At 41.6% G+C, this 14005-nt stretch overlaps 1 protein-coding gene across 3 annotated transcripts in view; it reads left to right on the top strand.

Moving 5' to 3' along the window:
• ABCA9 (ATP binding cassette subfamily A member 9) overlaps window positions 1-14005 on the top strand; it is a 63362-nt gene that overhangs the window by 26521 nt on the left and 22836 nt on the right. For all 3 annotated transcript variants that reach the window (XM_030296421.1, XM_030296420.1, XM_030296423.1), the window contains exons 18-22: window positions 2539-2658; window positions 5004-5202; window positions 7000-7166; window positions 8071-8204; window positions 11068-11205. In XM_030296421.1, the coding sequence (XP_030152281.1) occupies window positions 2539-2658; window positions 5004-5202; window positions 7000-7166; window positions 8071-8204; window positions 11068-11205 (758 nt within the window). The remainder of the gene's footprint in view (window positions 1-2538; window positions 2659-5003; window positions 5203-6999; window positions 7167-8070; window positions 8205-11067; window positions 11206-14005) is intronic.

Raw genomic sequence — 14005 nt, 5'->3', positions numbered from 1 at the left:
ACTGAGCCCAAAGATACTCAATATGTTTCAAGTGGAAATATGTGCAGTTAAGGGGTGCAGGACAACATCAAGGTAAAATTAGGAATATTCAGGACATTTGTTTCAGGAATGAATGAGAGAGTGTGGTCTGGACAAGGAGAGGTCTGTGAAAAGAGGGCAGAGTACTGAACGGGGACTAAAGGAATAGCATGCCAAATGCAGATAGATGGTTTTATGATCAACATCGTGACATAATGTTGTAATCTCAGAAGCTGAATAGTAATGACGATCCACTTGTGTGTTGCCAAACATTCTAAATTCACCACTTTGAGGCAAGTACAAAAGCCCGGAAGCTCATTGCTGTTCCCACTTTTCTACCTGGTCTCCCAATATGCTTTCATTTGCCAAGAGTTTTGAGGTAGATTGCATTTTTTTTTTAAGTGTAACCATGAATATGTGTGTACTTGGACTTCAAGGAATTTGCCAACTTTTAATGGAGGCTACTGGCTCATTGCTACCTGCTTGAATCAATACGCCTGCATTGATAATCATGGCTAATATAGAAATATAGCATCAGACAGTGGAGTGCAGTGGTTGAAAGCTGGAATTCTAGAGCCAGACTGGGGAGATTCAAATCGCAGCAAGGCTGTTCCTAGCTCTGTTATCCTGGACAGGTTATATCACTCTTCTGTACCTCAGTTTCCTTATTTGTAAAAAGGGGATAATGATAGTATGAGCTTTGTAGTTCCTCGGTTATGAGGATTAAATGATTAATATACTTAAATCGATTATTAAAATATTAAATATAAACACAGCACCTGGAAAAACACCTGACGTGGAACAGCATCTAAGTTCACAGCATCTAAGACAGCTTCAGCTGTAGGAGGTGCTACCCAGAAAGACACGGAAGGAAACAATGCTGCCACAGATGACCATAGGGGAAGGGAAGGAAAAATAAGATGAAAACAGAGAAGGAGGCAAACCATAAGAGACTCTTAAATACAGAGAACAAACTGAGGGTTGATGGCGGTAGGGGGTGGAGGAATGGCGTATACAGGAGATGGGCATTGAGGAGGGCACTTGTTGGGATGAGCAGTTGGTGTTATATATGTAAGTGATGAATCATGGGAATCCAGTCCTGAAGCCAAGACTACACTGTATGTTAGTTAACCTGAGAATAAATTTAAATAAATAAATAAAATGACACGCCAGCATTTCCTGATGCATGCTCATTTCAAATATGTTGAGAAAAGATGAAACGTATTTATCTTAGAATCAGTGACGTAACTGTACTCTTGGACGCATGCACCACGTCTTGGATACACGTATGCTTGTGAAAACAGAAATCTTTATGAAACCCATGAACCCAAGCGTTCCATGATTATGTTTTAAATGCATTTCAAAGGAGGGGTGCACAATTTAGAAAAAGGCTGAAAAAGAACCAACCCTTAGAACTCATTGGAAATCATGACTACATCTGTAGTTTTCATTTATCTAACACACCGTTAAGATAGAAACCTTTCATTTCTCCCAATATCTGAATTATCTTTTATTCTACTTCCAACCTTCCTGAACTACCCAAAAATTATTCCCAGTATCTTTAAAAAAAAAAAAAAGTAACCTTCAAAATCCCTAAAAAGACCTACCTTCTTTGAGAACTCTGTGTAATCTTCATATCATGGTCAGACGCTGGAAAAGAGAGAGAGAGTGAATGCAAACTTATATACATTGTTTTCCCTTTAATTTATATATATTTTTAAACTAAGGATGATTGCATAGCACCTAATTATTTCTATAAACATTAGTTCTTTTGCATGTGTTATTAAACTGCCTACCAGTTATTCCTAACAGCATTCCTCTCTCAGCTTTGGGGATAATATTCCTGAATTAATGGGGTTTTAAGATTGAACATTTCCTGCCTTAGTTCAGGCTGTTGTAACACATACCATAGACTGGGTGGCTTACAAACAAACAACAGACACTTATTTTTCAGAGCTCTGTAGGCTGGGAGGTGTCAGATTTGGGTTCCAGTACAGTTGGGTTCAATGAGATACCTCTGGGGGGTTGCAAAGTACTGACTTCACCTTGTATTCCCACATGGCAGGGAGCAGGGAGGGGAAGCCAGCTTTCTTGTGACTCTTTCAAAGACACTAATCTCATTTATGATTATACACCTCCTAATACCATCACACTGGAGGGTAGGGTTTCACCATATGGATCTGTGGGAGGGACACAAGCATTCAGTCCATTTATTAAACTCCCCATAATCAAACAGAATTAATTTTTTAAAAAAGAGAGTAAACAAAACATAATATTGTTTTAAGGAACACTGCATATGTAGTTTTCTAATGAAACATAGATGTTTACAATTTTATACTCAAGACTCAGAAACACATTGTAGTTTAGGTTATTTTAGAAATAAGGGAATGTCTGTACCATAGCTTTGTTTCTTATGAATGCTGTTGGCCTATCACACGTTTTCTATTGTTGAAGAATACAGCTATTACCAATCTCATTTCACATTATGTTCTTTTGATGTATTTTTGTGCTTACTTTTAGATCTTTACAGGGATCTTGATAGATGCTCTAATCAGGGCATTGAGGATTATGGTGTTTCCATGACAACGTTGAATGAGGTATTCTTGAAATTAGAAGGGAAATCAGCTATTGGTGAATCAGGTAAAAAAGCAAAACAAAAAGAAGCTTTAATTTTATCTTTCTGTAGACTACCCTATCTTGAAAATACACTTTGAATGATGAGGTTATATGCTTTTGGAGCTGCTCTGATTCAGTCTGGTCTTGGGTAAACTTAAAGCAGAGAAGAGAGGTATCTCTTCTGTCTCCTTCTTCCCTCCATGCTGGCCCCCATTCTTGAATTCCTGATTTTGTACCACATGTCTTACTAAGGGTATAGCAAGGCACAAGACTAGATCTTCATGGAGGAGACAATAAGTATGTAATATAAGTGCCACAGAGAAAAGAAAATTAGAATTGTATGTTGACAGTTACTTTTCTCGTATCAATTTGAGGATATTATTCCAACGTCTTCAGGTTCCATCGTTGCTGTTGAAAGGTTTGCTGTCAGAATAATCGTCATTCCTTGGAAAGTCGTCTCTACTTAATCTAAGGCAATTCCTTATTTCCGGTTTATGTGTCATCCTACTTGGCGTACTCTTTACTAGCTTCTTTTATTTTTTTCATTTTCTATGTTTTAATTGATTGAGCAGGTTTTTAAAATTACCTCTTTCTCGGGGACTCTTGGGGGGGCTCAGTCGGTGAAGCCTCAGACTCTTGATTTCAGCTCAGGTCACGATCTCATGGTTATGAGATCAAGCCCTGCGTGGGCTCCAGGCTGACAGCATGGAGCCTGCTTGGGATTCTCTCTCTCTCCCTCTCTCTCTGCCCCTCCTCTCCTCCCACATGTATGCTCTCTTTCCTCCCACATGCATGCTCTCTCTCTCTCTCTCTCAAAAATAAATAAACTTAAAAAACAAAATCAGGATGCCTGGGTGGCTCAGTCAGTTAAACATCTGACTTTAGACTTCAGCTCAGGTCATGATCTCACGGTTCATGTGTTTGAGCTCTGCTATGAGCTCAGAGCCTACTTGGGATTCTCTGTCTCCCTCTCTCTCTGCCCCCTACTCTCTCTCTCTGTCAAAATAAATAAATAAACTTAAAAAAACACCTCTTTTTCCCTTGTATCCACTTTTGAAGTTATATACTTATGGTTATACTTAACTTTTAATAGACATATATTATTGCTTTCTAAAAGTCTAGAGTAGATCAGTTGCTCTAGGCTTGTCTTCCAAAAGAGGTCACTTTGGTTTTTAATTTTCTTTTTTTTTTTTTTTTAATTTTTTTTTCAACGTTTATTTATTTTTGGGACAGAGAGAGACAGAGTATGAACGGGCGAGAGGCAGAGAGAGAGGGAGACACAGAATCGGAAACAGGCTCCAGGCTCCGAGCCATCAGCCCAGAGCCTGACGCGGGGCTCGAACTCACGGACCGCGAGATCGTGACCTGGCTGAAGTCGGACGCTTAACCGACTGCGCCACCCAGGCGCCCCGGTTTTTAATTTTCAATCATGACTACTAAAAAAAGTATTGTCTCTACCAATTTCGTATTTTTGGGGCTGGGGGGGCGGTGACTGGAGAGGGTTCTGTATATACCAGCTTTTCCACCTCAGTCAGAAATACTAAATAGCTTATCTTTTTGCAATGAGTAGATTTTTCTAGGCTAAATATGGATTTCTTTTCATTGATTTCCTTAGAATGAACGAAGTCCTTTAAAGCTTTTTTAAAAGAAAATACAAGGGGTGCCTGGGTAGCTCAGTTAAGCATCCGACTTCAGCTTAGGTCATGATCTCACTGTTCGTGAGTTTGAGCCCCATGTCCAGCTTTGTGCTGACAGCTCAGAGCCTGGAGCCTGCTTTGGATTCCGTGTCTCCCTCTCTCTCTGTTCCTCCCCCACTCCCATTCTGTCTCTCCCTCAAAAATAATTAAAGATTACAAAAAGAAATTTTTTTTAAATAAAATACAAGATTTCTTTTATTATGTCATTAGTTTTTCTTCTTGTATTATACCTTATTTATTTACTTACTTATTTTGCTTTGTTTCCTTTAATAGTTGCTCTAGGGGTGCCTGGGTGTCTCAGTCCATTAAGCGTGGGGCTTTGGCTCAGGGTACGATCTCGCAGTTTGTGGGTTCAAGCCCCACGTCAGGCTCTGTGCTGACAGTTCAGAGCCTGGAGCCTGCTTCGGATTCTGTGTCCCCCTCTCTCTCTCTCTGCCCCCCCTTTACTCACACTCTGTGTCTCTTTCTCTCTCTTTCTCTCTCAAAAGTAAATAAACATTAAAAAAAAATTTTTTTTAAGTTGCTCTAGAAATGCCATGAATTAGGTTATTCACATCTTTGCCCAAGATTTCTACTCTGACACCGTTTGGTGAAAAGATACCGTCATAGAAACACATAAGTAAAGCGCATCTAAGCTGACGCAGCATAAATTCCTGATTTTGTGTTTTATAGACACTGGAATTTGGGGAGAGTTACAAAGTCCTGGGACAAAAGACACCGGGAGCCTTGTTGAGCTAGAGCAAGCGTTGTCCTCCTTTAACGAGACAAAGAAATTAATCAGTGGCGTGGCTCTCTGGAGGCAGCAGCTCTGTGCCATAGCAAAAGTTCGCCTCCTGAAGTTAAAGAGTGAAAAAAAAACTCTGTTGACCATGTGAGTACCTGAGGGTTTCAGATATGTTTGGTCCGTGCTCTGAGCCCTTGCTTACGGTCTTTCGCAACACAGAAAGTGATTTCTAATTGCTTTGGTGGGTATGTAATTAAACCAGTTAACCGCTTGGGGGGTTTCTGTTAATTTCACACAGAACCTGCTCTCCCCAAAGGGTTGAAATAGTGTTTCAGAAGCGTGGCAGTTAGCACGTAGGTCCCATCCCCCAGACTTGCCTCTTGACCCAAGGAGCCCTGTGCCAGCCTGTGTCTTCGCCCCAGCTTCATGCTGCTGTCTGGAACCCGCTTGATTTCCCTATAGCTTCGGGCTCTTCGCTGAGTAATGCGTCCTTGCAAAAACCCTACTCTCCAGGCGGGACTCATTCAGAGAAAAAAACATTTGTTAGCGCCTCTGTCTAACACGCTATGTTTGCATATCTGCCACACTTATCAAAATAAATCAGGCGTGAGATTTGGCTCTGGGGGGTGATTAGACATACACTAAAAACCACGCTACAAGATTAGGCAATATCGGCAAGCAGAGTGTTCAGTATGAGAAAGATTATGCTCCAATATGAGCATCGGAAAAGAACAATTTTCTACGGGGGAGAAATTGAATTTGGTGTAGGAAAACGTAACGGTTAGTTAAGGAAAGAAAGAAGGATGGAAATCCAGGCAGAGGGGGCAGTACTGAGTCTGGAGCCACCTGAAAGGTCAAAAGGTCGATTGGTATCGAGTTAAGTGAATTACAACATAAAGTACACGGAAAAGTAAAAATAACTTTGATGCTATATTACATACAGCTGAAGAGCTGGGCTTTGTGAATAATGAGGAAATACCGACATTTTAGTTTTTATTTGGAAAGGTGATTGACATCATTAGCACAGGTTGCCAGGAAACCTAATTGGGCAACAGCACAAAATGGTTTGGAAATAGAAGACTCTGGAGACAAGAAAAACAGTCATTGAGGACAATATTGAAAGAGGTCAGGAAGGAGATAATTAAGGTCCAGACTCGAAAAGGGGAAGAGAAAATGTTTCTAGGCATGTAATAATGACGATATGATAGACATTTTTTTTTTTTTTTTTTTTTTTTAACGATAGACATTTTCAACCATTCAGAAAAGGGACTTTACCAGAGACAAATGAGCGGAAAATGATTGGTCCTTGGAACTTGGGTTTATGAGAAAATGTTGTAATTGGGAACAGGAGGGGGAAAAAGTTCAGAGTGTAGTGATAGGCCTGGGCGTTAGTGATTTGCCAGCAACGGTGGTCCAGAAAAAGGGAGAAATGCAAGAGGGAAACAGAGGGAAGAAGTGGGAACTGGAGAGAGATTTAAGAGTCCTACTCAGCCAGGGGCGCCTGGGTGACTCAGTCACTTGAATGTCAAACTTTGGCTCGGGTTGTGATCTCACGGTTCTTGAGTTCGAGCTCCCCATGGAACTCTTCACCATCAACGAGCCCACTTCAGATCCTCTGTCCCCCTCTCTCTGCCCCTCCATCTCTTGAGGTCTCTCTCAAAAATAAGAGTCCTACTCAGCCAACATCATGAGCTTGAATGACATTTCCAAAAGCGGGGGAGGCTGGGGGTAGGCATTTAGAGAGAGAGAAAGACCAAGCATAAATATGTAGAAGCCATTTCATTTTAGAAAGAAGAAACGGGGAGGAGGTGGGAAGCATGATTCATTTGTTTGGTTAGTGTCTATAATGTATTTCTATTATCATACCCATTATCTACTCAAACTGAAAAGTCTACAAAAGTCGCTATAGGTGAATTTTTTTCTTCTGCGTTCTCCTCCATATAGATTGTTGCTTTTTGGCATCAGCTTTTGCCCTCAGCTTTTGGAACATCTATTCTATGAGTTATATCAAAAGAGTTATTCTTGGGGACTGGCTCCGAATATGTACTTCCTCTCCCCAGGACAACCACCCCAAGTCCCTCTGACCCCCCTACTGGTCATCAATAAAACAGGTAAACATGAGGCTCAAATGTAACTTTTCCGCGTCGCTCCTGTTGAAGGATTCCCCGGGCAGCATAAACCATGAGGGGAAAAATAAAGTCTTGTATGTTTTAGAAAACACATATGAGGCCAAACAAGAAATTAATTTAAAAAGTGAAAAACTTGGGGCGCCTGGGTGGCGCAGTCGGTTAAGCGTCCGACATCAGCCAGGTCACGATCTCGCGGTCCGTGAGTTTGAGCCCCGCGTCGGGCTCTGGGCTGATGGCTCAGAGCCTGGAGCCTGTTTCCGATTCTGTGTCTCCCTCTCTCTCTGCCTGTCGCCCGTTCATGCTCTGTCTCTCTCTGTCCCAAAAATAAATAAACGTTGAAAAAAAAAAATTTTTTTTTAAATAAATAAATAAATAAATAAATAAAAAGTGAAAAACTCAAGACTGGGGAGTTTCTTTTAGAAACACGTTTTGCGAGGTTACTTAAATCCTAAAGTGTATCACATCAAGCAACAAAAAGGGTGGTTGGTAGGTCACTGACTGATCTTTGAAGTCTTTCCATAACATGTTTTAAGTGTTATGCATTCTTGGGGTCTGGGGGAAAAAATCTGTTCTAAATTTCTAAGAACACAGAAGATCTTTAAGGATTATGATGTTAATTTTGAGTAGTATTTCTACATGAACAGAAATTCTATGTCAATAGCTAGACTATAGGTAAAGTAATCTTGTCATACTTTCGATATGAGAATGGATTTGGGTATCACAACATCAGTTCTGCCTTTCTAAGGAAATCCTTAGATGGTCATCATGGTAGGCTTTGGGTGACACCATTTAGTTTAGTCTTGTTTTGCGTTGTTTTTTTTTTAAATATTACTTGACCATTGTTTGACTTCACTTTTGCTTCGTTTGATTTTTACCTTCATGGTAGGGTCGAGCATTGATAACTTTGTACGTTCACTGAGGCAACAGAACATAGCTTTGGAAGTGGATGCCTTTGGAACTAGAAATGGCCCGAACGAGCCATCATACAATGGTGCTATCACTGTGTCAGGTGACGACAAGGTATGTTGGGCTCTGATCTCACCAAAGATGGGGGATGAATGCCATCGGAATAACACCTAACAACTGACATACAAGGCCGATTTAACACAAACAGGTGGGATATCTCTTATTTTTAGAGGAGAAGCTGTACTATAATTATTTACACAGCAACATATAATGAAATGCTATTTGATTTCATTCTTTATTAAATTGTATGCACTATTATTAATAATGAGTTTAAATCTTATCTACTGTGTTCCATTCGAATCATTAATTGTATTCTCAATTGGATTTCAACTCAAATGTCATTTTGATGAATCCTCTAATAATAAATCTGATTAATATCTATTATGAACTTCAGTTTTGTTACCAAAAAAAAAAAAATCAGTGCTCAATTTTTTACAATAGGCTTTTGTATATTTTTATGGGAAAAAAGCTCAAGTCTTACCTGCTGAACTCTACACAAATGGGTCAAATCTTCAGATAAGTATTTATGCTCAACTATCTGATATTAAAAAAAAAAAAATGCCTTAGTTTCCTGCAACTTGTGGTTCATGAATCAGCATCAGCGGATCACTTAAGAGCTGGTTAGAAATGCAGACTCTGAGACCCCACTCCACACCTACTGGGTATCTGCACGTTAATAAAATCTGCAGGGGATTAGCATGCTCATTAAAGTTTGAGACGGACCGCCTTATTTGGCAATATTTAAGATTGGTGTATTTCATATAAAAATTGAACTTCCTGTGGGGCGCCTGGGTGGCTCAGTCAGTTAAGCGTCCGACTTCAGCTCAGGTCATGATCTCACCGTTTGTGAGTTCAAGCCCCACATCGGGCTCTGTGCTGACAGCTCAGAGCCTGGAGCCTGCTTCGGATTCTGCGTCTCCCTCTCTCTCTGTCCCTCCCCTGCTTGTGCTCTCTCTCTGTCTCTTTCTCTCTCTCTCTCAAAACTAAATAACCATTAAAAAAATTTTTTTTAGTTGAAATTTCTGGCTACTCTTGAAAAAACCCTTCATGTGCTAATTCTGGCAATCTGCATTCGGAATTGCGAAACAGTTGCCCAGTTTAGACTTGGACTTCATTCGTCTGTTACTCTTTCTCCACACGACTTCACTTATGTGTATTATCTGCCTAGACCCCATGGGAGTTTGGGGAGAGATCCTTGTAGTAAACAAATGAAAAAAGACGAAAAGACAATGTTATATGTATAAATCACGGCACGTAAGTCTCACGAAGCTTGCCCATTGGCAACTTGTCAGAGTTAATTTTCAGAAACAATTTCCATGCCAATAATAAAGTTAAAAATTACCTTCAGGGCGCCTGGCTGGCTCAGTCGGTTAAGTGTCAGACTTGGGCTCAGGTCGTGATCTCAGAGCTCATGAATTTGAGCCCCGCATAAGGCTCTCTGCTGTCAATACAAAGCCTGCTTCGGATCCTCTGTCCCCCTCTCTCTCTGTCTGCCCCTCTCCCATTCACTCTCCCTGTCTCTCTCAAAATAAATAACAAATAAACTTAAAAACATATTTAGTAGAAATTACCTCCGATCAAACTAGTCCTTAGTACGTCTTAATCAAGTTAGTTACCAGTGTGCTCAGAAAAACAATTTTTAAAAAATGGCATTCTTAATATAAATAAACATTGCTTTAAGTAATTAGATAAGATGAGAGTCACATAATTTATTTATGATTGCAAAACTGCATGCCCAAATAATAATTTACTTACTTTTTTTTTTTTGCCGGATTTTTAAAAAATGTGTGTATATTTTTGAGAGAGAGAGTGTGTGTGCATACAAGTGGGGGAGGGGCAGAGAGAGGGGAACAGAGGACCCAAAGCGGACCCCCCCTCCCCCTGCACTGATAGCAGAGAACCTGATGTTGGGCTCGAACTCATGAACTGAGAGATCATGACCCGAGCTGAAGTTGGATGCTCAACTGACTGAGCGACCCACGCGCCCCTTGTATATTCTTTTTATCTGGGGGAGAAGTAATTATATTATGTATATGTATATATATGTCCTATGTTTTTTTTAAAGATAGATACAGATACAGATGTAACTTTTTTTTTTACCTTATGTTTTCCCCCAGTTTTATTAAGATATGCTTGTTATATAGCACTGTATCAGTTTAAGGTATACAGCATATGGCTTGACTGACATACTCGGTGAAATGATTTCAAAATGTCATTTTAAAAGAGATTTTAGGGGCGCCTGGGTGGCGCAGTCGGTTAAGCGTCCGCCTTCAGCCAGGTCACGATCTCGCGGTCCGGGAGTTCGAGCCCCGCGTCGGGCTCTGGGCTGATGGCTCAGAGCCTGGAGCCTGTTTCCGATTCTGTGTCTCCCTCTCTCTCTGCCCCTCCCCCGTTCATGCTCTGTCTCTCTCTGTCCCAAAAATAAATAAACGTTGAAAAAAAAAATTTTTTTTTAAAGAGATTTTACATGCGACGTTGCCACTGCAGGAACCGTAGTTGTGAAAACCTACACTTTCGTTACGATAACCACTTGCCTTCTACCTCCAAGTATTCACACGTTCGTAGTTTATAAAAAGAATGTGTCGCATTTGGAAAGAAAGCCTAATGTCATGTTAAAGACACGCTGCTCTGTGGACTTTTATGGTGACGTTGCTAAAAATCACCGGAGGGATTTTGTGTTGTGAGAATTTAGGCATCAACAGCCACCTGGCTGATTCCGTGGCCAGTAGAGAGCAAAGATGCCCCTCGTGGTGTATCAGGAATTAATCAGATAATATGAGGAATGGTGACATTAATCACTTCCGGTGCCTTGGCTTTCTCGTGTTGTCAATACGTCAAATGATTTTCTACCATATCCCTTCGTTAAATTTTGTGTTTGCTTCCTGAGGACTTAGAATGCATGTTTGTTATATTGTAGGGTCACAGATTCTCAATAGCATGTAACACCAAAAGGCTGAACTGCTTTCCTGTCCTCATGGATATCATCAGCAATGGGCTCCTTGGGATTTTTAATTCTTCAGAGCGCATTCAGACCGACAGAAGTACTTATTTTGAAGTAAGTATAATATTATCTCATTTACCTTGAGCCCTAAGAAGTTTTCAAGAAGACCCTTGAAATGCTGACATAATATGTTTGTTTGTTTGTCTGTTTTTATAATGTTTATTTATTGATTTTCAGAGGGAGAGAGAGAGAGACAGCAAGCATGAGCAGGGGTGGGGCAGAGGAGAGAGAGAGAGAGAGAGAGAGAGAGAGAGAGAGAGAGAACCCCAAGCAGGCTCTCAGCTGTCAGCACAGGGAACGCAATCTCACAATCAGAGATCATGACGTGAGCCAAAATCAGAGTCAGATGCTTACCCAACTGAGCCACCCACGTGCCCCAATATCATGTTAATTTTTGTGAATTTGTCCTTGAATACGTGTATGTTTTAATTTTTTTTTTTTTTTTTTTTTTTTAGTGTTTTAGTTATTCTTGAGAGAGAGAGAGAGAGAGCGCACACACGTGCACAAGCAGGGGAGGGGCAGAGAGAGAGGGAGACACAGAATCTGAAGCAGGCTCCAGGCTCCGAGCTCTCAGCACAGAGCCCGATGCGGGGCTCGAACTCACGAACCGTGAGACCATGACCTGAGCCAAAGTCGGACGCTTAACCGACTGAGCCACCCAGGCACCCTGAATGCATGTACGTTTCAAATACGTATAGTTTACGTTTCTGCGTTCATGCATACACACACATATATGCAGACACACACTATCTAGCAATGATTATGTAACATTGCAACCTGAATTGGGTGGCTCAGAGTCAATGGAACAGCAGAAAATATAATTAATTGGGAGAAGGAAATGACGGCCTCTCCTCTTAGATCTGTCACCACCTGTCACATCTGTGGTAATGGGACTTCATTGAAACAGCCAGTCTTAAAGGCCAGACTCTGTGGACTTTGTAACAACTCGACTTCCATAGGCTTTGGGTCAGCAATCCACAGAAAAATCCAGATAAAAATTTCATCACAAGTTTTCTTGAGAAGTAAATAAGGCAATGCAAGCAGCAGGTTCAGTTGACCGAGTTATTGTAAAGACCAATAATAAGCACATAAACATAGAAAACCACAGGCACTCAGTAAATTGTGCTTATTAACACAACTACTCTTAATATTATTTTTCTGGGGAGTGCACCAAGTTTCCATTAAAGAACGTTCAGCTTTGACTAGATCAGAGGCCAGGCTGAATTAAAACTAGGAGCAGTTCTTGTGTAAAATATAATCTCCTTGGGGGCGCCTGGTGGCTCAGTCAGTTAAGCGTCCAGCTCTTGATTTCAGCTCAGGTCAGGATCTCACAGTTGGTGAGTTCGAGCCCCACATCAGGCTCTGCACCGTCACCATGGGGATTCTCTCTCTCCCTCTCTCTTTGCTTCTCCCCTGCTTGTGCATGCTCTCTCTCTCTCTCTCTCTCTCAAAATGAATAAATAAACTTATAAAGAATAAATAAAAATTTAAAAAAATAAAATACAATTTTCCAGGTCTGCTGACATCCTGAGTCAGAATCTCCACAGTGGGGGAGGGTGTGCGGATCTAATACCCCGCCATGTTGAATCTCCCTTCACCTTCTTGATATGATACCTTGGGAATACTCTGTAGTTTCCAGGTCACTCTTTATTATTAAGAACGATTCCAGTGCAGGCCAAAGCTTCAATGTGCTTTCCAGTTCAAACACCACGGGGTCACTTTGTTGACCTAATGGATGTGGACTGGCGTGGGTGAGCTGCGGTGGACTTTGGCGTTTATTTTCCCCTTTTATCGCTTAACATCTTGGAGTAGAAAGGAGAGAGATGATCTTGCTCTGGACGCCCTGCCCCAGCCCCTCTTTCTGCTCCCTTCTGAGTAAAATGTTGCTGGCTCTGGAAGCCACGAGGAAGGATGGAGAGATTAAGACAGAAAGAAATGGTGCCGTGGAGACATCGCTTCCTTCTCTAGCTGCATTTGCCACTGGTACCTTCTACATATGTTGTCACCACAGCCTTGGTGACCTGTGTGATTGTCTCCGGTAGTGCTTGGCTTTGACCCCCGTCCCTTCTGTAGATAAAGATGCGCTCGATGTTGCCGAGCAGAATTTCCCTTCAGCCGCTGCCGAGATGTCCTCACTGCCAAGCTCTCTCCGGTTTCCCTTGTTCATTGTTTGATGTGCCCATCATGCGGGTAGTTTAACAACTTCCGCCCCTGCTGTAACCTGTGCCTCTTCAGAAAGAGCTCTAAGGACTGTTGAGTGCCTCTTGCACGCTGTTGGAGAGCTATAGAGATTTGGGGTGTGATGAGGGCTGCCCCACGTTCCTCATAAGCACTTTATGGCATCGTTTTCTCCAACCACATCACAAGAGTCTTTCCTCCTGAAATCTCTTGAGCAGAAACAGCTGTCTCCCTGTTCACAGGATGTCATAGACTTTGGGTCTAGAATTTCTTGTCTTGCTAGACAAGAAAGCGGGATGCAGGATTAGAATACGAGAGCTGGCTAATGTCCAGGAGAAGACAAGAGCCCCGATTAAGGGGCCTTGCTTCATTTTTATTAGGATCATGTTTACAAACATGGTGATGGACGGGCACAAAGAGGCAATAAATCTGTGAACACTAACTGGTGGGTGTGAGGGAAAGGGGGTTTGGAAGATACACGGTGTTAGGGGTTTGGGTCAATACAAAACAAAATCCTGCCACCGCCGGGCAGATGGTTGTTAACAGCAGACAGGAGGCGCCATGTCTGTTTATCTTAGCCAGCCTAGGGGATAAGACAGATAAAGCAGGTAACCTCAGGGTCAACAAGGTACCTTTCTTTTGCTAATTAGCTCTGGGCTGCTTCACCAGGCAGAGC

The sequence above is a fragment of the Lynx canadensis genome, chromosome E1, assembly GCF_007474595.2.
Source record: "Lynx canadensis isolate LIC74 chromosome E1, mLynCan4.pri.v2, whole genome shotgun sequence".
NCBI lineage: Eukaryota > Metazoa > Chordata > Mammalia > Carnivora > Felidae > Lynx > Lynx canadensis.
This window is presented reverse-complemented; position numbering and strand designations above follow the sequence as displayed.